Genomic DNA, 27,979 nt, shown 5'->3' on the forward strand with positions numbered 1-27,979 from the left:
AATAAAATCTGTACCGGAAGTATAGCCGGAAGATGAACCGTCAAACTGTAGTTCCGCATTCAGAGCTGTTAGCAGTGGAGGAGCTAATGCTGCTTCAGAGAGCAGACAGGAACACAGAGCAGGTAAACACTCCGCTGATACGGATTTAAAACACCCTATCTAAACATTAATACTGTCCACGTTCACGCCGGAGCTCAGAAGAACCGTCGCAGCTCGTGATCGAGCAGGTAGGTTTGTTTTAGTGACTTAAAGTTTAAAGTTAACCTGCTAGCCTGTTAGCCTGTTAGCCTGCTGTGTTTTACTATCTTTATTATTATATTATTATCTTTACTGAAGCCTCAACAGAAAAATACTTCACTCAGAAAAATATAAAGAAAATAATAAATCTTTTATTTACTTACTATGCTTTTTATTTTACTTGTGACCCCTTAAAATAAAATATTATTATTATTATTATTATTATTATTATTATCTTTTATCTTTTATTTACTTATTATGCTTCTTTTTTTTAATTTTACTTGTGACCCCTTAAAATAAAATATTATTATTATTATTATTATTATTATTATTATCTTTTATCTTTTATTTACTTATTATGCTTCTTTTTTTTAATTTTACTTGTGACCCCTTAAAATAAAATATTATTATTATTATTATTATTATTATTATTATTATCTTTTATTTAATTATGCTTCTTTTTTTTTTTTTTACTTGTGACCCCTTAAAAGAAATTATTATTATTATTATCTTTTTTTTTTTTTTTTTTTTTACTTATAAAGCTTTTTTAATTTACTTGTGACCCCTTAAAAGAAATTATTATTATTATTATTATTATTATTATTATTATTATTTTTAATATTATTATTATTGTTATTATCTTTTATTTACTTATTATGCTTCTTTTTTCTTTTTTCTTTTTTTTTACTTGTGACCCCTTAAAAGAAATTATTATTATTATTATTATTATCTTTTTTTTTTTTTTTTTTTACTTATAAAGCTTTTTTAATTTACTTGTGACCCCTTAAAATAAATTATTATTATTATTATTATTTTAATATTATTATTATTGTTATTATTTTTAATATTATTATTATTGTTATTATCTTTTATTTACTTATTATGCTTCTTTTTTTTTTTCTTTTTTTTTTACTTGTGACCCCTTAAAATAAAATGAATCAGTGCTGAAAGAAGTATTTAGATCCACACTGTGGAAATATTCCACTACAAGTAAAGCTGACACCTGTTAACTCCTGTTAAATATCATGCTATCGTTAAGAAACCTCACTAAAGAGCGTTGTCTGGTTGATGTTGTTAACTGTAAACTGTGATTAGCCCGGACTTTCCGACTGTCGTCATAATGAAGAATTAAAAGCGAAACTGTTGAGGAGACTTTATCCTAAATGTACTTTGCTTTGCTTATTCCTAAAATAAATGCTGGATATTATAGGTTTAATAATAATAATAATAATAATAATAATAATAATAATAATAATAATTTATTTTAAGGGATCACAAGTAAAAAAAAAAAAAGAAGCATAATAAGCAAATAAAAGATAATAATAATAATAATAATTAATTTATTTTAAGGGGTCACAATTAAAAAAAAAAAAAAAAAAGCATAATAAGCAAATAAAAGATAATAATAATAATATGTTTGTTTTAGGGACTTAAAGTTTCAACTTTCAAGCTATCCTGCTAGCTGCTGCTGCTCCTAAACTAACCACTGACACCTGTTAACTCCTGTTAAATATCATGCTATCGTTAAGAAACCTCACTAAAGAGCGTTGTCTGGTGGATGTTGTAAACTGTAAACTGTGATTAGCCCGGACTTTCCGACTGTCGTCATAATGAAGAATTAAAAGCGAAACTGTTGAGGAGACTTTATCCTAATCAGTATGTATTTTGCTTTGCTTATTCCTAAAATAAATGCTAGATATTATAGGTTTAATAATAATAATAATAATAATAATAATAATAATAATAATAATTTATTTTAAGGGGTCACAAGTAAAAAACAAAAAAGCATAATAAGTAAATAAAAGATAATAATAATAATAACAATTTATTTTAAGGGCTCACATGTAAAAATAAGCATGATAAGTAAATAAAAGATAATAATAATACTAACAATAATAATAACAACAACAATAATAATTTATTTATTCTGAGAGAAAATAAAATATTTCCTACAAAATGTTTCTTATTTTAAACGCATTTATTTATTATTTATTTATTTTTATAAACTTTTAGAATGTATTTATTTTTGCATTATTTTTCAATATTTTAGATTTCTTTATTTTTTTATTTATTAAATTGTATTTATTAATTTTTTTCTACATGGTTTGCCCCCTATTTATTTCTCCAAACTTATTTATTTCTGTATTATTTTCTTTATACATTTATAATTTATAATATATATATATAATTTTTTTGTTGTTGTTACATTTCTTTATGCATTTCTGACTGTGGGCTGTTATTCAAATGTTTCATGGGGTCAAAGGTTGATTCATTTTATTTTAAGGGGATCATTTTAGATTCATTTTTAAATGTATTTATTAATAATTAAATTGTATGTATTTATTTATTTATTTCTGCCTTGGTTTGCCTCTTCATTACCAGCTCTGTACAGCGGGTTGTCGGCCTTCCAGCAACTTGCATGCATTAATGCATAAAGTAATGTATTAAAAAAAAGCAGAATATAAAAATTGGGGAAATAAATAGGGGGGGGAGAATGCAAAGGGGAAATCATGCAGACATAAATAAATACATACAATTTAATAATGAATAAATACATTGAAAAATAAATCTAAAATAAATAAATACATGTAAAAGTTAATAGAAATAAATCATTATTCACCCCCTACATGCCTGTTGATGTGCAGAACAAACTGTGTAGAATAACTTGGCTCATCAAAACGACACATTTGATGTGCTCTTATTTTACAACAAGGTGTATGGAGGACAGAACCTGCCAAAATAAAAAATAAATAAATGACTCAATAAATAAATAAATATGCCATTAATGAACCAAAAATTGTTTAAAATAAATGTAGGCATTAATTAATTGATAAAATGTGAAATTAATTGATATGTATGTTTTAATTTGCTTCTTTATTTATTACTTCCTCTATCTACTCTTCTATTTTTCCCTTTTATTTATTTATTTTTAGTAACTTTTAAATTTATTTATTTATTTGTGCATTTATTTTATTTATTCCTGCATGGTTTCTCCTTTGCATTCAAATGCAAAATAAATACATGTATAAAAAACAAATTCAAAAATAAATACATTTTGAAATTAATAAAAATAAATACATAAATAAATAAGGGAAAATTAAACAAGAGTTAATACATTTATTAAATTAATTGGATAATTTTAGATTTATTTTTAAATGTATTTATTAATGATTAAATTGTATGTATTTATTTATTTATGCATGGTTTGCCCCCTATTTATTTCCTCAAACTTTGTACATTTCTTTATGCATTTCTGTCTCATTATGTAAATGAGTGGGCTGTCATTCAACATGTGTTATGGGGTCAAAGTGCATAGATCGACTATATGCTAGCTAGCTAGCTGTTTATCAACTCCAGTCTTCTTTTCCCAGCTCCGTACAGCAGCTTGTCGGCCTTCTAGCAGTGAAAGTTCTGCTATGATTTAAACAATTCATTGATCAACTTCCTCTTTCTGACAGCAATGAGCAGCAGCCCTGCATCTGTCCAGATGGACGAAGTCCTGAGGAGATCCCAGTCCCTCCTCTCCTCCTCGGGTTTAGCCCAGGATGTGAAGGCGGAGGTCCAGACCATGGCCGGCATCCTCCTGCCTCTGTCAGAGAAGTACGAACACATTGGAGTGGAGGCCGTGTTGAGGGAGAACACGGCCTGCCGCAACAGACAGGAGGTAACGTTTTTCTTCGCCACTGTGAAAGGGTTAAAGTTATAACACAAAAACGGGGACAACTCCCAGACCGGACGACGCCGTGGTAGCGACCTGTCAATCTCAAGGTAGCCCCGCCCTAAAGCATCCCTGCTTTATGGTCTATCTGACTCTAAATGGGACCATCATTTACTAAATGAACATCATGCTGTATTGAAGAAGACTTGAAACTAGTGATCGAGACCATAAACTCATGTTTACAATGTTTACTGAGGTAATAAATCAAGAGAGAAGTAGGCTCATTTTCTCATAGACTTCTATACAACCAGAGGAGTCGCCCCCTGCTGGCTGATAGAAAGAATGCAAGTTTAATGCACTTCAACATTGGCTTCACTTTTCAAACCTGTAGGTTGCAGCCTGGTAGCAACGAATGACATTACTAACTGCTCACATTAATTTTGTCTCTACTTCAGGTCCTGGAGTCTTTGAGTAGACTGGTCAAGGCCTTGAGTATCCTGGAGAAGTACGGCTGCAACCTGACCAGTCCCGCCAGGCCCAGATACTGGAGGAGCGTCAAGCACAACAACCCCGTCTTCAGAACCACTGTGGATGCCGTGAAAGTGAGCTAAAGTTACATAGTTCTGCCTTAAACAGTCATTTGGTGCAGATCTTCCCTTTTTCATGTGGATTTTACTGTAAAACTTTGGTTGAACTTTCAAGTTTCTTGGTGAGAATAAGGATTTTGTGTCTGAAGGTCATCCATGTACTCGACCAATCGAGAGTAAATATTTCTATCCTCATTTCCGTCCACAGGGAGGCCGGAGAGTCTTGTTTCTGTACGGTTACACCAATCAGCAGATAGATGGCCTCAGTTTCCCCGACGAAGTCACCGAACCAGACGTTGCAAAAGTTGCTGCAGTGACGCTGGAGGTCATGACCTTACGCACAGAGATGGACATGCTCATTAAGGTTCGTATTTGTTTGTAAGCAGTCATCTGATCTGAATACTTTAGCTGTTTTTGTGTAAGACATCCACTGTGTTCCATGTCTCATATCTCTGTTTGTTTAGGGCACACATCCTCACCCAGAAAACTTCAAAGATGTCATCCCATTCATCACCCAGCAGGTCCGTACAAACGTTTCCAGTGGCTGTACGCTCGTATCTGTGTCGAAATGTATTATTAAACTGTAAAATCTGATACAGGAACAGAAATTACATATATATATGAACGTATAATCAGCTGTTTATATGCATTAGTATTAATGAAATGTGGATTTTATATGAAGTGCCAATAGTGAATTTAATCTAAGACAATAAAGTTGTGTGTTAATGTCTTCTGGGAAAAATGAAAAATGAAAAATTGTTAAATAATGAACAGTAGAAAAACTAGATAAAACAAATCCTTAAATATAAGTAATTATAAGTCTTTCAGCATCGATGTACTATGATATGGAGGACGGAACCTGCCAAAATCTAAAATAAATGAATAAATAAATAAATTACTCGATAAATATGTCATTAAATGCTGCAAAAAATAAATGTAGCCATTAATTAAGTTATAAAATGTGACAAATTGATATTTCTGTTTTTAATTTACTTCTTTATTTATTTATCTTTGTATTAATTCCCTTATCTATTTACTCTTCTGTTTAATTTTCCCTTTTATTTATGTATTTATTTTTATGAATTTTATTTAGAATTTGTTATTTATTTATTTTTGCTTTATTTTTTATTTAATATATCTCCTCATATATATAAATAAATGTTTGTATTTATTTATTTCTGCACAATTTTCCCTTTGCATTTCACTCGTTACTTATTTTCCCAAACTTATTTATTCTGTATTCTTTTCTTTATACATTTTTTTATTTCTGACTTATTATTATATGTGTGTCATCATGGGGTCAGACTGCATAGATTGATTATAAATAATAACATACATTTAAAAATAAATATAAAATAAATGCAAAAATAAAAAACGGTAAATGCAAAAATAAATAAATAAAAGCAAAAATAATAAAAATAAATACATAAATGAATAAAACGTAAAATTAAACAGAAGAGTAAATAAATAGGGAAATTAATACAAAGATAAATAAATAAAGAAGCAAATTAAAACAGAAATATCAATTTATGTCACATTTTATCAGTTAATTAATGGCTATATTTATTTTTAATATTATTTTTGCTACATAAAATGACATATTTATTTATCTATCGAGTCATTTATTTATTTATTTATTGATTATAATAAATATAATATAAATATTTCATTTATTTTTGATTTTGGCAGGTTCCATCCTCCATACCTTTGATCATCTGTCTTCATTCAGTCATTATTTATTTTTTTCTGTCTGCTGCATGTTAAAAGTGTAAAGAGTGTTTGATGTGATGTTGGTTTCTTCAGGATAAGCTGGTGAGTGACCCTGTGGTCACCCTGCCTGGAGAGGAGCAGCAGCCAGCAGACAAACCTCAGGTTCCGTCTCTTCCACCTAAACCCACTCAGAGCCCCGGAGGACAACCTTTGAAACCATCAACAGGTGAGCTGCCACCACACCTCACCACCTGCTTTAGAAAGACACCAAGAGATTAAACAGTCTCTACAGGTCTCTTGAACTCTTTCTTCGTCAGTGTGCGATATAAACAGTTAACAGAATTTGTATGAATGTCAGTTTTATATATAATATTTAGGGCTGCTATAAACGCATCTTGTGATTTTTAGGTTGTAGGTTCAGCCTCTCAAATATGGAGATTTTTTATCATATTAAACTGAATATAGTTTTTGGATAAAACAAGACATTAAAAGAATTTTCTGACATTTTAATGTCCAAAGGATTAATCGATTAATGTAGAAAACCATCGGCAGATTAATCAATAATGAAAATACTTGTTACTTGCAGCCCTACATATTATTAGGTTGGAGTTTATAAGTTTATTGTGCGTTGAATGTGTCTCTAGTGCACCTAGAAGCCTAAATACAAATACTGTCTTACTTTTGTTCTTCCTCTCCAGGCTCTCCTGCAGCGACTGACTGTAATTTGTGTGGTGCCTCTTCGTCTCTGGTTTGCCCGTCTTGTGACAATCAACCTTTCTGCGACGCATGTGATGACCTCTTTCACCGCCACCCCTCCCGAGCCAATCACAAGAGAGACAAAATACAGAAAACCAAACGTATGTCAGATTACAACCGGCTTTAAAGCAGGAATACAGCATTGTTTTTTTAGCTTGTTTTTTTTTTAACTTGTTTTTTTTGTGTTTTTTTGTTAGTGACCTGCACCATCTGTGGGATTTCTGCTGTGCACGCTCAGTGCTCCACCTGCGTCCAGAGATTGTGTGAGAACTGTGACAAGCTTTTCCACTCTCACCCCGACCGCAAAGGACACAACAGAACTATTGTTACACCAGCCAAAACATCCAGGTGAGGAGAACAGGAACTTCAAACCTACTGTCAGGTCCACTTCTTCATTTGGCAATAGTGTGGTCTAATGATCGGAGCAGTGGTTAATGTTAATACGGTCACAGGTTTGGTTTGTTTGCCATCCTGCTCGGTCAAAGTCGATACTGAACACTTGCAGTAATGAACAGTATCCAGTAGTGCTGGGCAATTAATCACATTACAATCATGATTTTGGCTTCCAACGATTATGAAAACAAGATAATCAACATAAAACGATTATTGTGCTGCATTTGGTTTCGCAGTGATGCTCTCATTTTGTCCTATGTTATAAATCCAGTGCACAGCGATAATTGCTTGGCAGCACCTGTGTGGGAGGATCCCCTCGTGGAAAATCTCCCCGGCGCTGACTGGCCCTCGCCAGGCGTATTTTCCTCCATAGTGCTGAACCGCTACCGGCTCTAGTTCGGCTTGGAAAGGCCTGTGGTGAAGGCGGCGCTTTACAGCACCCCTACTGCCCTCTCTCTAGGGATGCACCGATACCACTTTTTTTCAGACCGAGTACAAGTACTTGCATTTGGGTACTCGCCGATACCGAGTACCGATATGAGTACTTCTCTGTGCCAGAAGACCCTCGTTAACAGCCAGCTGGAGGGTGTGAGCGACACACGGCAGGATGGGGAGTCCTGATCATGATCCGGATCGCCACCAAAATGGAACGGATTGTTCATTGTGCTACACCCCACCCCTCCAAAAACGTCATTCAAATCCATCGTAGACTTTTGGAGTAATCCTGCTAACAGACAAACCAACAACAAAAAAAAACAACGCCGGTGAAACACATCAGTTACCGGCCTTGAAGGAGGTAACTAATGTGTTTCTGATTAAGTTGTTTACCAGAGCACAAAGTTCTTCACAGATCTAGCCTCATCATTTTGCTCGGTCTTGGTCTTGACTCAGACTCGACTGGACCTGGTCTTGGACTCGATTAAATTGGACTTGACTACAGTCCTTCCTGTACCTGCAATGACCGGCTCGCTGTACATTGTCCCTTACGTATAATTGTATTGTTCTTCTATCGTTTTCCAGTCCGTCTCTGTCACCGTGGGAGTGTGCTCATTGCACTACGGTGAATGAGATGCGAGCCGTCCTCTGCACGACCTGCGAACGGCCTCGACTCGCTACGGCTGCATCCGCTGTTCAAGAAAGCCTGATATCCATTCCTACATCTCCCAACACAGGTGAGACATATACATATATCAGTATTTATATATATATAATGATAAACTTTATTTATGCTGTGCACTTTTCAAGTTGCTTTAAAAGGTGAAAATTAAATAAAGATGAAATAAAGTACACCACAAAAAAGATAACAGTGAAATAAACAGACATGAGAGAAACAGAAAAATAAAACTTTGCACTAAATTTAGAAGTACTAACAAGAACAAATTACATTTGGCATGTTGTTTAGCACATCACTGTATTTTTAATAGCTTTATTTATAGAGCACTTTTCATACATTTCATACAAGAGATGTAACTCAAAGTGGTTTACAAAAGAAAATCAAGATGCAACACATTCAAATAAGAGCAGATAGACAATACAATTAGACAATAAGAGGACGGTATATGCTAAAATATATAAGTGAAATTCAAAATAGAGACCATTAAGAATAATACAAATGAGAGAGTTAGAAAAATATTATAATATTTTGAATGACATTAATTATAAGATAAATTAAATAAATAGGTTTTCAGCTGTCGTTTAAAAATGTTCAGAGCTTGCATCTCTTACACCTTTTGATCGGGTAATCCATAATTTTGGAGCATAGTTAAACAAAGCTGCGCTGCCTATTCTCTTGTGTGTATTTAAAAATATAGCAGTTCTAAACTATGAGCAATAAATCCCCCCAAAATTACCCCTGAAAAATGAAGGTATGGTGTATGACATAAGGAAAGTTATAGCATGAAGCAGCAGTTTGAAGTTGTTTGTTGCGTCTGTGCTCGATCCCTCAGAGTGGCAGTGTAAGAGCTGTACGGTGGTGAATCAAGGCAGCAGCATCCTCTGTGAGGTGTGCGAGCGCCCTCGTCTGGCCACTCGTCCACCTGTCGCACCAGTCATGTCCAGTCCAGGATCTCTGACTGACTCTGGAGCAAAGGTTTGTCTCACTGTTGGCTGACGAAGCTTTCATGTCCCATTTAATCTTTCTTTGTCCAGAGGTTAACACGGTGGGGGTTTTGGGGTTCATACTGAACATTTCTGCGTTGAGTTAAAGTATTTTTTATAACAACAATCCTTTAAATGTGGAAGAGGTCACTCATAGTGATGAACTTACAGAGAATGATCAGCTGAATCTGCAGCTCCTCTTGGCTTTTACGGAGCGCTACAGTGAGTTTCAGCTCATTGTTTATCTGTCCGACCCACATCTTTACTGTTCTGGTTCACTCTCACCGCTCTCATAGCGTCGTTCTCAGAGAAAAAGCTGTAAAAAGCCTCTGTACGCTACCTGCTCAGCAGCAAACAGCAGACAGACACCGTTAGGGGGCCGGACACATGCCGCCAAGGCCAAATGCCTAGGAAGGGGGTTATGTTTTCACCGGCGTTGGTTTGTCTGTTAGCAGGATTACTCCAAAAGTTCGTCATGGATTTGAATGACATTTTTCGGAGGGGTGGGGTGTGGCATAATGAACAATCCATTAGATTTTGGTGGCGATCCGGATCATGATCCGAATTCAGGAATTTATTTAAGACTCCGATCAGCCTGAGCATTAAGACCACAGGGTATAACACATGCGCAGTGTAGCTGATGATGTAATGATGACGCGTGACCCCGCCTCCTTCTGAGAGCAGAGAGATACGTGTGTGGATGTGTGGCGAGATTCCGCGGTACGGCGGGAGCTGCTGGCCGTCCGCGGTGAGAAAGAAAAAAACGGTGGATGACGGGATGAGAGACAACGTAGTGCAACGTTATACAGACATATCAAGGCTGCTGAATGAGAGAGGCATCCGCCGACTACCCAGAGCTTTACGAGCCGTCCCACGGACTATTTTACTGGCTTCGCTCTTTCTGTCCAAGAACGTCACAACACCCGGTTGAAAGGTCAGCCAACCTGACACAGAGAAACCTGTGTGTCTAGTTTTGTCTATTTAAAGGAACTGTTTGTAACATTTAAGGGGATCTATTGGCAGAAATGTAATATAATATTAATAAGCATGTTTTCTTTAGTGTGTAATCACCTGAAAATAAGAATCGTTGTGTTTTCGTTACGGTAGAAGGAGATGTTTATATCTCTTCACTGAGCGGCGAGTGAAGAGGCATTGCATGTTTCTACAGTAGCCCAGAATGAACGAACCAAACGCTGGCTTTAGAGGGAGCCTTTCACGTTTTTGCGTCTTGGCGCACGGGAGAAGTTTCAGTTCGTAATCTGCAACCTCACCGCTGGAAGCTGCCAGATCCTACACACTGCACCTTTAACATGTATCATTCTGTCTTTGTCTTTTCTTCATCAATCACAGTGGATGTGCCAGTTCTGCACCTACGTAAACACCAGTCCCACTGTGGTGTGTGAGATGTGTAACCTGGCGTGTAAAGACTCTGCTGGAGTCTCTCTGCCCCTGTCTCTCCAGCAGACTCCGTCCAGCGCTAACGATCAACCCCAGCTGGCTGTGAGGCCCCAACCGAAGCCCAGAGTCAACATGGAGGCGAAGAGACAGAACACGATGAGGGAGGACGGCCTCTATCTCGTCCACCAGATCAGAGTAGGTCAACGCGGAATACATCTCAACCTTAAGCCAGGATACATTGGAACGTTACGGGTTTCTTTTTAAAGGAATTAGCAGGGAAACTGTGTGTGTGTGAAAAAGAATGAACTCTGCAGATCTGCTCAAATAATTTATTAATTGTTTGGTCTATGAAACATTAATAATAATAATTGTATTTTTATAGTACCTTTCAAAACAAGGTTACGAAGTGCTTTCCAATAAAAGCATGATAAAAAATAATTAACACCCAGAACTTAAAATCGAAACAAAATAAAATCACATAAATACAAAATAAAATCACATAAATACAAAGTAAAATCACATAAATACAAAATAAAATCACATAAATACAAAATAAAATCACATAAAATCACATAAATACAAAATAAAATCACATAAATACAAAATAAAATCACATAAATATAAAATAAAATCACATAAATACAAAATAAAATCACAAATACAAAATAAAATCACATAAAATCACATAAATACAAAATAAAATCACATAAATATAAAATAAAATCATATAAAATAAAATCACATAAATACAAAATAAAATCACATAAATAGTTACAACAGTGCACCATCAGTTAAGAAAAAGCCATAATATAAAAGTGAGTCTTAAGAAGAGATTTAAAAGACGATACTGAGTTTGCCTGCCTGAGATCCTCAGGGAGGGAGTTCCACAGCTGAGGGCCCCGGACGGCAAAAGCCCGGTCGGTCACCTTTGTTGACAAGTTTGGATTTTTGGAACCGTTAGTAGGATCTCCTGCCAGAGGATCTCAAGCATCGATCAGACTCACAGGGAGTCAGCAAATCACCGATATATAGGCAGGAGCCAGACCATTCAAGGCTTTAAAAACAAACGGTGAACTCTTAAAATCAATTGTAAAACTCACAGGTAACCAGTGGAGGGCAGTAAGGATCGCTGTGATGTGGTCACATTAGAAAAGATTTGTCTTTTTGCTCAACCAGAAGTCAGAACCTTTAAAGATTTTAGTTTACTATGAAATGTAAGACGATGAAAAGCAGAGCAAATCCTCACACCTGAGAAGGTTGAATCATGATATGTTGTGACTTAAAAGAACAGATTGTGTAACGTTTTGGGGGATCTATTAGCAGAAATGTAATATAATATCCATTACTGTGTTTTTATTAGTGTATAATCACCTAAAACTAAGAATCGTTGTGTTTTCGTTAGCTTAGAATGAGCCGTTCATATCTACATAGGGAGCCAGTACCATGTTTTTACAGTAGCCCAGAACGAACAAACCAAACTCTGACTCTCTAGAGAGAGACCTGAAGGCCACCGTAGTTCTCCGACACGCTTGTGAAACTGCGGTAACGTGAGTCGCCGAGTGCGAGTACCACCAGCCGCCGTCGTCCACGGTTTTGCACTCGGCGGCTCACATTACCGCGGTCTTGGAAAGGGAGGAGTGAGCGGAGGGGGACTCAGTTGGTTGCAATCTGCAACCACACCACTAGATGCTGCCAAATCCTACACACTGCTCCTTTTAAACAATATATCAATATATCTGCACCTTCATTTTCTGCTGATTGACCAATTGATTAATTGAAAAATCAATCAACAAAGTTAATTGTCATCAAGGTTGATAATCAAATAATTGTTTTTATTTATTTAAAAAGATGCAAAAATGCCCCAAAAAAACAATTTCAGGTTTATAATATTGTAAATTGAATCTTTGGATTTTCTTTTTTCACAATTTTCTGACATTTTAAAGGCTAAATAATAAACCTATTATATAGTTATCTTCTCACTTAAACAACTTCATTTAAGCACCAACCTGACTCTAAAGCTGCTAGAAGTAGAGCTCCAACTAACAATTATTTTCATTATCGATTAATCTGCTGGTTAGTTTCTTGATTAATGGATTTATAAAATGTCAGAAAGTTGTGGAAGAATGGCCATAAAATTTACCAAAAGCCAGGTGAAGTCTGCAAATGTCCAAAAGTTTACCATCACATAAAACTAAAAAAATGCAGTCCTCACAATAAAATGAATGTTTGGTGTTTTTGCTTAAATAATGAATTAAACGATCAATCAAGTATTCAAAATAGTTGCCAATTAATGGCCTGATTGCTCCAGCTCTGTCTGAAAGTAACAACATCACAGTATTATAATATGAACCAACATGGAGATTCACCCCGTTTCTCTGTCGTAGGAAGCAGAAAAGCGCGGCGTCAGCGCCGAGGAGGTGTACGCGGCCATCTGCATGTGCGGCGGCAGCAGCAACACGAACCCCTGCGATTGGCTGACGTCAGAGCTGCCTCACCTGCTGGATGAAATCTGCGCCATGGCGGCCTCTGTCCAGCTGAACTACAAAGCAGGGGATTCTGGGATACATCCCGTGGTGGAGCGAGACGGAGAGGAGGCGGAGCAGAGCGGTCCCGGTGTCACCACAGCTGGAGGTGTGAAGCTGTCCAGAGCTGAGGCCAAGCTGGCCTGGTTGTCGGCGGGAGGAGACACCGACAGAGCCGTGAGACAGGTGCTGAGAGACAGACAGATCAAGGTAGGGAATTAAAACTTACTGCTTAAAGGTGGTGTTTTTCAACCTGGACCCTATTTTGTGTCTTTGTATGTAACTGACGAGTAGCGACAACAATTTCTGAAATGGTAATTCTATTGGGTCATTTACGTCCACTCAAAGTGCCGGTTATTATTAGTGTCTGACAACATTATGGAAAGATTCTCGCTCGAGGAGACGTGTCGTTCTGAACTCTGGCGAGGTGTGGGGCTGTCGCAATAACTGCAATATTGCAAAACCGCGTTATTGACAAGCCATCTGCCAAGGGAATGGCAAGCAACCGCCATGTTTCTTTCTTTTTTTGAGTTCTTTGTAATGGGAGCGCCGCGTATTCACGCTCTGCCACACCAGCAGCGTATTTACGCTCTGCTACACCAGCAGCGTATTTACGCTCTGCCACACCAGCAGCGTATTTACGCTCTGCCACACCAGCAGCGTATTTACGCTCTGCCACACCAGCAGCGTATTCACGCTCTGCCACACCAGCAGCGTATTCACGCTCTGCCACACCAGCAGCGTATTCACGCTCTGCCACACCAGCAGCGTATTCACGCTCTGCCACACCAGCAGCGTATTCACGCTCTGCCACACCAGCAGCGTATTCACGCTCTGCCACACCAGCAGCGTATTCACGCTCTGCCACACCAGCAGCGTATTCACGCTCTGCGACACCAGCAGCGTATTCACGCTCTGCCACACCAGCAGCGTATTCACGCTCTGCTACACCAGCAGCGTATTCACGCTCTGCCACACCAGCAGCGTATTCACGCTCTGCGACACCAGCAGCGTATTCACGCTCTGCCACACCAGCAGCGTATTCACGCTCTGCCACACCAGCAGCGTATTCACGCTCTGCCACACCAGCAGCGTATTCACGCTCTGCCACACCAGCAGCGTATTTACGCTCTGCGACACCAGCAGCGTATTCACGCTCTGCCACACCAGCAGCGTATTCACGCTCTGCGACACCAGCAGCGTATTTACGCTCTGCGACACCAGCAGCGTATTCACGCTCTGCGACACCAGCAGCGTATTCACGCTCTGCCACACCAGCAGCGTATTCACGCTCTGCCACACCAGCAGCGTATTCACGCTCTGCCACACCAGCAGCGTATTCACGCTCTGCCACACCAGCAGCGTATTCACGCTCTGCGACACCAGCAGCGTATTCACGCTCTGCCACACCAGCAGCGTATTCACGCTCTGCCACACCAGCAGCGTATTCACGCTCTGCCACACCAGCAGCGTATTCACGCTCTGCCACACCAGCAGCGTATTCACGCTCTGCCACACCAGCAGCGTATTCACGCTCTGCCACACCAGCAGCGTATTTACGCTCTGCGACACCAGCAGCGTATTCACGCTCTGCCACACCAGCAGCGTATTCACGCTCTGCGACACCAGCAGCGTATTTACGCTCTGCGACACCAGCAGCGTATTCACGCTCTGCGACACCAGCAGCGTATTCACGCTCTGCCACACCAGCAGCGTATTCACGCTCTGCCACACCAGCAGCGTATTCACGCTCTGCCACACCAGCAGCGTATTCACGCTCTGCCACACCAGCAGCGTATTCACGCTCTGCGACACCAGCAGCGTATTCACGCTCTGCCACACCAGCAGCGTATTCACGCTCTGCCACACCAGCAGCGTATTCACGCTCTGCCACACCAGCAGCGTATTCACGCTCTGCCACACCAGCAGCGTATTTACGCTCTGCCACACCAGCAGCGTATTCACGCTCTGCCACACCAGCAGCGTATTCACGCTCTGCCACACCAGCAGCGTATTCACGCTCTGCCACACCAGCAGCGTATTCACGCTCTGCCACACCAGCAGCGTATTCACGCTCTGCCACACCAGCAGCGTATTCACGCTCTGCCACACCAGCAGCGTATTCACGCTCTGCCACACCAGCAGCGTATTCACGCTCTGCGACACCAGCAGCGTATTCACGCTCTGCGACACCAGCAGCGTATTCACGCTCTGCCACACCAGCAGCGTATTCACGCTCTGCGACACCAGCAGCGTATTCACGCTCTGCCACACCAGCAGCGTATTCACGCTCTGCCACACCAGCAGCGTATTCACGCTCTGCCACACCAGCAGCGTATTTACGCTCTGCGACACCAGCAGCGTATTCACGCTCTGCCACACCAGCAGCGTATTCACGCTCTGCGACACCAGCAGCGTATTTACGCTCTGCGACACCAGCAGCGTATTCACGCTCTGCGACACCAGCAGCGTATTCACGCTCTGCCACACCAGCAGCGTATTTACGCTCTGCCACACCAGCAGCGTATTCACGCTCTGCCACACCAGCAGCGTATTCACGCTCTGCCACACCAGCAGCGTATTTACGCTCTGCCACACCAGCAGCGTATTCACGCTCTGCGACACCAGCAGCGTATTCACGCTCTGCCACACCAGCAGCGTATTCACGCTCTGCCACACCAGCAGCGTATTCACGCTCTGCCACACCAGCAGCGTATTTACGCTCTGCGACACCAGCAGCGTATTCACGCTCTGCCACACCAGCAGCGTATTCACGCTCTGCCACACCAGCAGCGTATTCACGCTCTGCCACACCAGCAGCGTATTTACGCTCTGCCACACCAGCAGCGTATTTACGCTCTGCGACACCAGCAGCGTATTCACGCTCTGCCACACCAGCAGCGTATTCACGCTCTGCCACACCAGCAGCGTATTCACGCTCTGCCACACCAGCAGCGTATTCACGCTCTGCCACACCAGCAGCGTATTCACGCTCTGCCACACCAGCAGCGTATTCACGCTCTGCCACACCAGCAGCGTATTCACGCTCTGCCACACCAGCAGCGTATTCACGCTCTGCGACACCAGCAGCGTATTCACGCTCTGCCACACCAGCAGCGTATTCACGCTCTGCGACACCAGCAGCGTATTCACGCTCTGCCACACCAGCAGCGTATTCACGCTCTGCCACACCAGCAGCGTATTTACGCTCTGCGACACCAGCAGCGTATTCACGCTCTGCCACACCAGCAGCGTATTTACGCTCTGCGACACCAGCAGCGTATTCACGCTCTGCTACACCAGCAGCGTGACGAGGCGCTGAGCGTCTATTCTGTTCCGTTCAACTTTGGGTAAAACGCTGCGCTCATCACTGTCACTTTTTACCCAGCTGTCCAATCACAGTGGAGGAGGGGCGGGACAAATACCACAAAGACCATCCTACGTGTAGACTACAAGTGCTGAACAACAACTTAAAAATGAATACACATAGACCGGCGGGTTCGTCCTCTCTCCCTACGCCCTTCTCGTTTCACAGCTACATCGCTATCCCTCAATACTGGACCAGCTTCAGAAGTTGTTGTCCCCATTAGTCACTTATGGCCGGTTCAGACTACACGATATCAGCCCGATTACAGCCCGACCCGGCCGTCGTAGGGTGTCCACTCGGATCGGGAACGATAAATGAGCGTCGTGTGCGACAGTCCATTGTTTTATCTCGTGTGGTTTGTCGTAGTACACGACAACCGACGCCGCGTCTGGGACGCCTCACAACGTCCCGACAGAAAGTCTAGCATGTTTTATTTTTAATTTTTTTTGCTTTCCACGACGTGTTCCGTCACGGCCGTGAATCTGACCGGCTAAGCACAGACGCACACAGCTGTAAACAGAAGGCTACTTATTATGCAGAATGATGTCATCGGACCTTCAACTGCTGCCGGACCTCGCAGTAGGATATTCAACCTAGGTTGTGTCAGAGTAAAAAAACACCAGCGCATGGAGCATCCTGTTGAGCGCCCGCTTTCGCTTCTCCCTGTGAATTATATTTTTATTGTTTATTGCGGGGCCCCTTTACATGGTCGGGCCCGGGGGGGGTTTGAGCGCCGGTAAGCCCGTATATTAGAGACGGCGTTGCCGGGAGTGTGTGTGTTGTCGGAACAGGGGACCGACGTGTAGTCTGTTGTGGCCGAGTCACGACAAGAATTTATGACTCTCAATCGTCTAATCTGACATAGTGACCATCGTAACAGTCAATAATATCGTGTAGTCTGATCCCGGCATTAGACACAAAAACATGGGTAAATCTACTGAATCACCTGAATACAGGATGTTTTTCTACAAAACCCTTATTTTCATTTTACCCGCAGAAGTTCACACCTGTTGTTTAAACACAAGCTAAATTAAATCATCTACAATTAATTATTGAAATCTGGAACTGATCAAAGAATATGCAAACGTGATTCAGGCTGCAACGAAAACACAGTTTGCTGGTTATTTTCTTGTAAAACCGATTAATCGTTTTATCTATAAAATGTGAGAAAATTATGAAAAATTCTCATAAAAACAGTTAAAAATCCTGAAGATATTACATCTTATCAAACACAATACAATGCACCCAATTAAATACAGATTGGGCTTATGTCCTCTACAACTTTATTTTCAAGGAGTACAAAAATAAAATGTCCTAAAAACACTTTTATCACAATGTGATAACAATGTGTTTGAATCTGTTATTGGACACGAGACTGTAGGCTACACAAGGGGGAGCAGAGTCTCAACAAGTGACTGCAGGGAGGATGAAGAGCAGCTTTCTACAGGCGAAAGAAAGACATGAGAAAACAGGACGTCTCTCGAGTGTCTCCCGGTGTTCCGACCTTGAAAGATAACTTGGAACAAAAGGGGTCTGTGGTGTTCTGGGAGTGATACGTAGGAGTGTTTCACGGCCCTCCGGACTCTGGTTAATGAGTAGAAACTGCTTTGAGGAACAGGAAACAGAACAGCAGATGCTTTTCTTATAGGCTTATACACTCTACAATACGGGGTTCATTTGTGATTAACTAAAGACAATCATGCGATTGATCGTAATTGAATATTTGAATGGATTGACAGCCCTAGTGTTTGACTTTAAGTAAAATATCTGACAGCTTCTTCCACCCCTTGTTATCAGGTTTCTATACATGTAGCTGTATTTTCACTCCCTGTGTGTGCAGATGAAGGAGCTTCACTCTCTGGGCTTCAGAGATGTGTTTCAGTGTGAGGAGGCCCTGCGGCTGAGCGGAGGAGAGGTGAAGGGGGCTTTGTCTCTGCTGCAGCGTCCTCTCCTGGAGCCCTTCCACCGGCGAATCTGGACCGATCAACCCGAGCCGCCGATCGATCCCAAACACCCGGACAAACAGGTTAGGCTGCACGGCGAACTACCTGAGGGCTTTCCCTGTACATACCTCACGTCTTTATGTAGTGAAAAGAAGATGCTTTTTTTTACATTAACTCCTTGTTTGTGCTCTCCGCAGAGGATGTGCAGGCGTCTGCTGGCGCTGTACGACCTGCCCAGCTGGGGGCGCTGCGAGCTCGTCCTCTCGTTGCTGCAAGAGCCAGACGTCACCTACTCTCTGGAGGACGTAGTGCAAGCCGTGAAGGAGTCGCACGACAAGGACTTCATCAGGCGTCTCCTCAACAACGAGTGTCCCTGCTGTCTGAGCATCTTCCCCCGCAGCAAGGTGGGTCAGTGACGGCTCAGTTTATATGGAGGACTGAAACTGCCAAAATAGAAAATACATGAATAAATAAATAAATTAAATGTAGCAAAAATAATATTTAAAAATAAATGTAGCCATTAATGAATTGATAAAATGTGACAAATTGATATTTCTGTTTTAAATTGCTTCTTTATTTATTTAACTTTATATTAATTCCCTTTTATTTATTGATATCTTTATTTTATTCATTTTTAATGTATTTATTTTTGCATTCATTTTTTATTTATTTTATATTTATTTTTAAATGTGTGTATTTATTGATGTATTTATTTATTTTTTTTCTGTTAAAATGTTTATTTATTCCCTGTGCATGTCACCCCTTATTTATTTCCCCAAACTTTTATTTATTCTTTTCTTAATACATTTCTTTAAACATTTGTATTTATATTTCTTTATGCAATAAATAAATAAAAAATAAATGCAAAAATAAATACATTTAAAAGTTATTAAAAATAAATACATAAATAAATAAAAGGGAAAATTAAACAGAACATTAAATAAATAACGTAATTAATATAAATATAAATATAATAAACCCATAGAACCCATTTTCATTCACATATCTTGAGGTCAGAGGTCAAGGGACCCTTGTGAAAATGACAATTTTTCCTTGCCATAATGTAGTGTAAGTTTGGAGCATTATTTAACCTTCTTCCTGACGAGCTAGTATGACATGGCTGGTACCGATGGATTCATCAGGTTTTATAGTTTCATATGATACCAGTATCTTCACTCTAGCTTTAAAAGCCCGCTACAACCTCTTAAAGACAGAATAGCGGCGGGGCAGATTGTTAAAAGAGGTTAAAGAACACGGCAGACACATGAGACGGCAATGAGGACATCATACTAATTCACCAAACACAAACAAGTACACAAGATATGTTGTATCTACTGTGTTTCTATTTAATAAAACTGTAGATTCTTATAAATTGACCCTCCATCATTAGTAGTAGAGTAGTATTATAGTTCTTCTCCTCCTCTCCGTGTTTCAGATGCAGTCCCTGACTTCCTGTCAGTGCTCAGTGTGCCACGAGTGCTTCGGGCAGCACTTCACCATCGCCGTGAGAGACAAACACATCCGAGACATGGTGTGTCCCGTCTGCGGCGAGCCGGACATCAACGACCCCGAACAACTGGACAGCTACTTCTCCACGCTGGACATCCAGGTACGGAAACACGACGTAGTCACTGTTTACAACGAGAGTTGTGAAGTGTCCCTCTGAAGAGTTAGCTTCAGACGAGGATTAATTCTGATCATTTCTTTCACATATAATGTCATGAAACCTTTTCACATGTTTTTATTTTCATTTTCCTTTTTATTTGTGAAGTTGTTACATACAGTACAGACTTTATTTAACACTCATAACGTCAACATATTGATTAGGTGATGTCAGACATACAGTATTTAAACTTTTCATTTGTCAGATTATAACGTTGTGTTAATTCTTCTTTCAAAAGTTACACAAACTCACTTTAAAGTTAAGGATAAAAGAAAAAAAACTTTAATGTAAAATATTAAATTATACAAATTATGATTGCTACATATCACTACACGCAAAGTATCTTATTGATTTAATACAATGTTTGATTTAATTAATAACTAATTAATAAATTAATTTACTAATCTATTTAATCTGCTTTAAATGATACGATATGATTAGCTTTTACATTTGTGTTAATTGAGTCTTAAATCAAATGCAATATGTTTTGTTTTGTTTTTTGAAAGTGTTTTTTACCTGCTGTGAACATGATAGTGAACTTTCTGCATATCTACTACGGTCTCAAAGCATCTTAAATGACTCAGAGGGAGGTGATATAGATGAGTATATTCTGTTGACCCTCATATGAAGTCAGTACTCACAGAGAAAGCTAAAGAGTTCAATGTAAACCAAATCACTTCTATTAAACAACTTCAGTTACAGGGAACTAGTATCAAAACATAGATCAGTGTTCATTTTGTTAACGGAAACTATGACGCAATATTTTCATCAACGACCTTTTTTTCCACGACTGAGACGAGACGATAACGACGTCATTAAACACCAACGGTGACGATATCAAACATGCAATATCGTCAAAAAACGTTACCAAAATGTCTGCGGCAGCAGCGCTCAGTGAGTCTCCGTCCTTCTCGTCTCAGTCTTAACAACTGTGCTACTATAATGCATAAAGTTAGCGAGTCTGGTCTGGTTCGGGTGTTTGAGTAACGCATATGTTTTTTACATGTTTTAATCATCCAACCTGTTTTTCATCAGATAATGATAAGATAAAGTTTTATGTGAAATAAGTTTGACTAAAATGACAGAAATGCTTATATATATAATATATATAATATAATGTGATGACTAAACAGGACTAAGATTAAATACAAAAAAAAATAGCTGACAAAATTGAGAGAAAACATTTTGACTAAAATCGAACGACTTCGGTGATTAAAAATATGAAGGATAAAAACTAAAAAGCATTTTCGTTTTAAGACTAAATCTAAAATAGCTGACGGATGAAATCAACTGCAAATGGTTAAGAGATGTAATAAATGTTGTTCATGTTTTGTTTTTCCAGCTGCGGGACTGCCTGGAGCTGGACGTGTACGAGCTGTTTCATAAGAAGCTGACGGAGCACGCTCTGATGAAAGACCCAAAGTTCCTCTGGTGCTGCCACGTGAGTTCATATATCATATCATATATATCATCAATAATCAGTTATTGGTTATCTTTAGCTCTGTTGGGCTGTTTGAGCTCAGTATAGTTTTACAGAGTGGGCATGTCTGTAAAGGGGAATCTCGTGGGTACCCATAGAACCCATTTACATTCACTGATCTGGAGGTCAGAGGTCAAGGGACCCCTTTGAAAATGGACATGCCAGTTTTTCCTCAACAAAAGTTATCGCAAGTTTGGAGCGTTATTTAACCTCCTTCACTAAAAGCTAGTATAACATGGTTGGTACCGATGGATTCATCAGGTTCTCTAGTTTCATATGACACCAGACACTGACTATGGAGAAGTACCTCATACAACCACACTTAAAAGCACCCAAACTAAATACATTATATATTTTAGCACTTCTACAGCAGGATTAATTTACTGATGTTTAAAGGAAACTAACTGAGGCCCTTCTTCCTTCATTCCTTATGATGTTTATTATATTATTTATTGTGTCTTTTTGTAAAGTTCTTTTGTAAAAATCTATTAATACTTCCTATTATTATCAACAGTGTGAACAGCACACACCATGCTGTACATAAACACTAAGAGACTAACCATGCATATTCATATTTACATGAAGTCTGGTCTAAAGGACGAGACGTAGATAATCTTTCTATCTTCCTCAGTGCACCTCCGGGTTTATCAACGATGGAGACCAGCTGAAGGTCACCTGCCCGTCTTGCCGCAGGAGTTTCTGTGCTCAGTGCAAGAAGCCTGTGAGTACAAGTCGCCACGTTCTCTTACATTTGATAACAGATGATGAAAGGCCTCACACGGTTTAGGAATTCAGCCTTGAGAGACTTGAGTGAACTGTGCGGGAGGTCCTCTCTTGTTAACTCGCTCCCCTCTGGTCTCAGTGGGAGGCCCAGCACCAGGATCTGTCCTGCGAGCAGTTCCAGCAGTGGAAGAGGGAGAACGACCCAGAGTACCAGAGGCAGGGCCTGGCCGGCTTCCTGAGAGACAACGGCATCAGTGAGGACACGAACTTTAACCACAAGTTTCATTTCTGCTTTCTTACCTCACCGCTCGACCGCCACGCTGTTTATTTATGTCCTTTTCTCATTGTTGTCACTGAGTTTAAAACACTTTCCTTTTATTATTATTAAACCCCCACGACAACGTAGTCGGGCGTATACAATGCTCCGCGTGTCCGTCCGTTTGCATTTCACACTTTCGTTTCCGTAGCAGAACTCAAAATCTATTTAACCTAGGAACTTAAAATGCTGGTTGACAGCGTGGTGTAGTTGAGCCTTTTGGGGGTTAGAAGTCCAGGGTAACTCCCTGAATTGATTAGCTACCAGGTTACATTTGTGTAGACAGTAAGGCCCTGTTCAGACCTGGTATTAACATGCGTCCTCATTGAGATCGGATCTTTCAGACCACATTCAGAGGTGGTGATGTCCAGCTGGGATCCGCGGGATCACCGCGCCCCTAAGGTGAATAAACAGGCAGAACGGGCGCTTGTCAGCATGGAAACGGCCTCTGTGCACGACTGGATCCTGTCAGTACAACTGTATTTTATTAAAATATATCTTGTTTATAGGCTACATATCTACAGACTATCAGACTAGGAACAGGAAGTGAATTATTATCATACTGCCGGAGATGTGTCGCTGTTTTTGTTCTACTGCTTTGCACGGAGTTGACACCCGACCACTCGCCTGTTCTCTGTCCTCCCCGCTCTCTGGAGCTCTGTACCCCTACAGGCTGTTGTCTGGCAAAAGCAGCGTTGCTGGTGGCGCGGAGGTCCCCGGGGACCGCCGGGACAATAACCTTTGATTTTGATTTTAATACAATGTACCAGAATTCACAAATATGTAGGATATTACTACTGACATTCATGTAATGTTACGTCACAACGTCTGCTCTATTATCCGTGTGTTTACTACGTGTTTATTTGCATATGGAGCGGGGAAGTGAGATTGGATTATGAGTGGTCACTGGAGACGCATTCTAATGCCAGGTGTGAACAGACGCACTTAGAGCTGTCCACTTGTGATCCGATCACTGAGGACACATGTTAATACCAGGTGTGAACAGACGCACTTAGAGCTGTCTGAACAGCGCCTGATTCACACTATGGTGCGATTTGTGTCTGATCAGAAGAGTCTTCTATTAGTTTTCCACCTCCGATGAAGAGCAGCCACTTCTCAAGCCTAAGGGCCCTATTTTAACCATTATATGCTATTTCAGCATATAATTATTAAATAATGTTTATAATAAAGTAATAACTTTTGAGGTAAATATCGGGGTAATTTGGTAAACAAATTCCAAAAAGGTTACTTGCTAATTATCACCTAATTACCATGAAATTCGCGGACCTGTGAAATGAAGTGTTTACAAACTTTTTAATATATTTCCTTCCTCGTTGCCACACTTTTAGTATTTTTGAGTGCCTGGATTGATTTTTTTTCTGTTTTCCGAAGAGCACTCGATACCTTTTTGCCTTACAGTTGAATTCACAGAGCAACCAGCTATCTCTCTTTCCAAATCCAAACTTTAAGTACAGTACTTGAGTAAATGTTCTTAGTTATCACTGGTTAAATAGTTTGGAATAAATAGATTTACCAGTATGTGGTGTCCTCTTGCAGCCTGTCCTAGCTGCAGGTTCCAGTACGCTCTGACGAAAGGCGGCTGCATGCACTTCAGCTGCTCCCAGTGCCGGTACCAGTTCTGCAGCGGCTGCAACAACCCCTACCACAAGGTACAACATATCAGACTGCAGCCTAACAGCTGTCAGTGTGTCAGTGTGTCAACGTGCTGACTTGACTACGACTTGTATTTGTTGTATTTGCTGTATTTGTTTTGTTCTCTCTTGCAGACGGTTTGTAAGACGCCTCAGTGCGGTTACACCGGTCTACATGCTCATCACCCCCGGGACTGTCTCTTCTACCTCAGAGACTGGGAGCCGCCCAGATTACAGGCCCTGCTACAGGTTTGTTTTGTCTCATGTTTTGTCATAATCGGTGTATTTTTTTATTGTTGGAATGGTTAATAATAATAAGGACAAAGTTGGATTGTTGATTATTTTGTGATTAGAAAGACCACCACTATTGTGAATGTACAGTCATCAAATACCTTTACGGTAGATTATGCTTTGAATTATGGCTGTCAATCGATTCAAATATTTAATCGTGATTAATCGCACAGTTTTTATCTGTTCTAAATGAACCTTAAAGGGAGATTTGTCAAGTATTTAATCCTCTTATCAACATGGGAGTGGACAAATATACTGCTTTATGTAAATGTATGTATATATTTATTATTGTAAATCAATTAACACAAAACAATGACAGATATTGATCCAGAAACCCTCACAGGTACTGCATTTAGCATAAACAATATGCTCCAATCATAACATGTCAAACTGCAGCCCAACAGGCAACAACAGCTGTCAGTGTGTCAGTGTGCTGACTTGACTATGACTTGCCCCAAACTGCATGTGATTATCATAACGTGTGCATGTCAATTTAGTGTAAGTTTGGAGCGTTATTTAACCTCCTTTGCAACAAGCTAGTATGACATGGTTGGTACCGATGGATTCATCAGGTTTTCTAGTTTCATATGATACCAGTATCTTCACTCTAACTTTGAAGCTGAACCCGCTACGACCTCCGTAAGATCGATTGCGTAATGGTAAATTAATGTAACTGTTCTTCATTTTGTTTTTCTCTCCTCAGAGGAGCGGTGTGGAGTTCAACACAGATCCTTCTAATGGAACTCAATCTGGTAAAACTCATCTAACTCTGTCTCATCACGTTCAGGAAGAAAAGAAATAGAAAATATGATATTTAAATACTTCCTTTTATTGCCTCAGGCTTCAAACACATCCTGGAAAAACCTGGAATCCAGAGAAAAGTTGAATAAGATTTAGTTAACTGAATTCATAAAGTTGAAATCTAGATTTGATGGCAAAGTTTTTGAGAAACTTTTCTAAAACAATTTAACATGAAAGTAAACATTTTAATCTCTAAGTCCATGAGTATGTATTTTCTTTTTGTTCTTTAAAAGTGTGGATTTTGCCGATCATTTGACTTTGTTCTCTCCTCTGTAACACAGAAGCTTGTTGTGTGATGGAGCAGAAAGATGAAGCAGGTCAGCAGATTGATTCACCGTGTGGCCTCCAAACACAGCCGGGACAAGCTGGACTCTGCGAGTGAGTGTCTGACTGCTGTAGATATTCTAATAGTTCATTCTCTCATTCTCATAGTATGGTAAAAATAAATAAAATAACGTAAATAGTATGTTAAAAAAAGTCATGTCCAAATCTTTCATGGAAAAAAAGTCATGGAATAGTATGTCGAAAGAAAGTCAGGAGACAGTGTGCCTGCTAACACTAACACATTTCTAAGTGTAGTCTTTAACAAAGGGTCTGTGTTTGTGCAGGAAGCACTACAGGGAGTACCTGGTGAGTCTGATAAACGCCCACTCTCTGGACCCCTCTCCCCTCTACGAGGCCAACGAGCTGACCCGGGCCTCTGAGAGGTACCAGGTGGACACGCAGAGAGGAGAGAGCGAGGACGACAACGTTTACCACGCTCGACTTCTCAAGGTCAGATACATTTGGTTTTGATTGTGCGGCTCTGGGGGCTGCAGGGATCCTGGCCCCTTCCCTCCCCCCTCTCTCTCGCCACACTGGCAAGATGCTCTTCAGCAAGCCACAAATCTGGTTTATTGCAGCCGACGATCTTTGCAGCTTCTCTTCTGTCTCTTTTCACGGTACCTTCAAAAGAAAGCAGAAATGTTAAATGCAACGAAGAAAGCAGTCAACAAAACAGTAATGTCAGGTCACACTATACATATTAGATTTACTTCACTTACTACCACACATTTTTTTGTCTTAATGTGTAACTACTGTTCTGTGTATCTATTAGGACTGTCAAAGTGAATGCGATAACGCATTAACACAATGAACAGGCTACCATGTCAGACTAGCTTGTAGTGAAGGAGGTTAAATAACGCTCCAAACTTACGCTAAAATTTGGTGAGGAAAAACTGTCACGTCCATTTTCAAAGGGGTCCTCTGACCTCCAGATATGTGAATGTGTGAGGACTTTTGTCAGAAAAATGTCAGAACAAAAGTCAGAAAACTAAATCTGAAAAATGTCGAAAGAAAGTCCCAAAAATGTTTTAAAAAGTTCCAAATAGTCTAAAGAAAAGTCTGAAAAATATCCAAAAAAATTTGAAAAATATCTGAACAAAAGTCAGAAATATTTCCAAAAATTTGAAAAATGTCTGAAAAATTTCAGGAAAAAAAAATCTGAAAAATTTTGAAAGAAGGTCCCAACATTTTTAAAAAAAGTTCCAAAAAGTCTGAAAAAAGTCAGAAAATGTAAAAAAAAAAAAAAAGTCATAATAATGTCCAATAAAAAGTCTGAAAATTGTAAAAAGAAAAAAGTCAGAAAAATACTAGCTTGTAGTGAAGGAGGTTAAATAACGCTCACATTTACGCTAAATTTTGTCGAAGAAAAACTGTCATGGTCACTTTCAAAGGGGTCCCTTGACCTCTGACCTCTGACCTCCCTAATATGTAGATTTTCTTGTGAATTTCAGTGCAATGTCTTTATACATACGTTCATGTATGTTGTTTTTTTCTGTAATGTTTAAGATTAAGGACTTGACGTCTGTTTGTTTTTTAACCTACAGAAACTAATGGAGGTCCCTCTTGGAGAGAAAGTTCCTCGAAACAAATGAAAGGTTCCTGATAGAACGTCAGCGGCCTCCAGAAATCATCTTAAAGTCGCTTCATCGAACACTGAAGTTCACTCAAGTTGATTTCTGTCTGTTTTTTAGTTCTCACAGTTGAAGGTTCAACGTCTTCTGTCCTCATTGATCATCTTGATAAACTGATAAACTGATCATGAAGGAATGATTCTGTTGGTTTATTTGTGATTCTCATCTCAGTTTTATGATCGATCGATCATTGATTGAAAAAAAAGCTTCTCTTTGGAAATGTATGTTTTATAATGTGTATCTCACAGGAATGTAGCAATATGGGGTCAAATGATATAAATAAATACAGAGAAATTAAGTTTAAGGGGTTAAAAGTAAAGATATTTTATCAGACTGTTTAGATTTTCTGCTGTCAGTTTGGCTTTATATATATATGATGGATGAATCAATAAATAATCTGATTATTCTGAAACGTGGATGAACTCATTAT

At 39.6% G+C, this 27,979-nt stretch overlaps 1 protein-coding gene across 2 annotated transcripts; it reads left to right on the forward strand.

Annotated features, from left to right (window-relative positions):
- The first annotated feature begins 57 nt into the window (after window positions 1-57).
- Window positions 58-27,961, forward strand: LOC141759934 (E3 ubiquitin-protein ligase RNF31-like). Of its 2 annotated transcripts, none has more exons than XM_074622446.1 (24): window positions 58-227; window positions 3,696-3,901; window positions 4,351-4,497; window positions 4,691-4,846; window positions 4,947-5,003; window positions 6,286-6,418; window positions 6,891-7,049; window positions 7,146-7,296; window positions 8,362-8,513; window positions 9,288-9,430; window positions 10,789-11,031; window positions 13,221-13,568; window positions 18,566-18,751; window positions 18,866-19,072; window positions 20,104-20,277; window positions 21,674-21,772; window positions 22,443-22,532; window positions 22,674-22,788; window positions 24,408-24,520; window positions 24,638-24,751; window positions 25,497-25,545; window positions 25,876-25,972; window positions 26,203-26,368; window positions 27,463-27,961. In XM_074622446.1, the coding sequence occupies exons 2-24, from the start codon at window positions 3,698-3,700 to the stop codon at window positions 27,508-27,510; spliced, it is 3,351 nt and encodes a 1,116-aa protein (XP_074478547.1). In that variant the 5' UTR covers window positions 58-227; window positions 3,696-3,697; the 3' UTR covers window positions 27,511-27,961. The 2 variants fall into 2 exon arrangements, with proteins under 2 accessions (XP_074478547.1, XP_074478548.1); XM_074622447.1 differs by having other exon boundaries at window positions 6,903-7,049.
- The last annotated feature ends 18 nt before the right edge of the window (window positions 27,962-27,979 follow it).

This window comes from Sebastes fasciatus, chromosome 21 (assembly GCF_043250625.1).
Source record: "Sebastes fasciatus isolate fSebFas1 chromosome 21, fSebFas1.pri, whole genome shotgun sequence".
NCBI lineage: Eukaryota > Metazoa > Chordata > Actinopteri > Perciformes > Sebastidae > Sebastes > Sebastes fasciatus.

Bases quoted from the DNA above. Each gene is read 5' to 3' on its own strand.
- LOC141759934 (XM_074622446.1), top strand. From the start codon at position 3,698: ATGAGCAGCAGCCCTGCATCTGTCCAGATGGACGAAGTCCTGAGGAGA. The intron at 4,847-4,946 runs GTTCGTATTTGT...CTGTTTGTTTAG, and splicing joins AGATGGACATGCTCATTAAG to GGCACACATCCTCACCCAGA. The intron at 24,752-25,496 runs GTTTGTTTTGTC...TTCTCTCCTCAG, and splicing joins GATTACAGGCCCTGCTACAG to AGGAGCGGTGTGGAGTTCAA.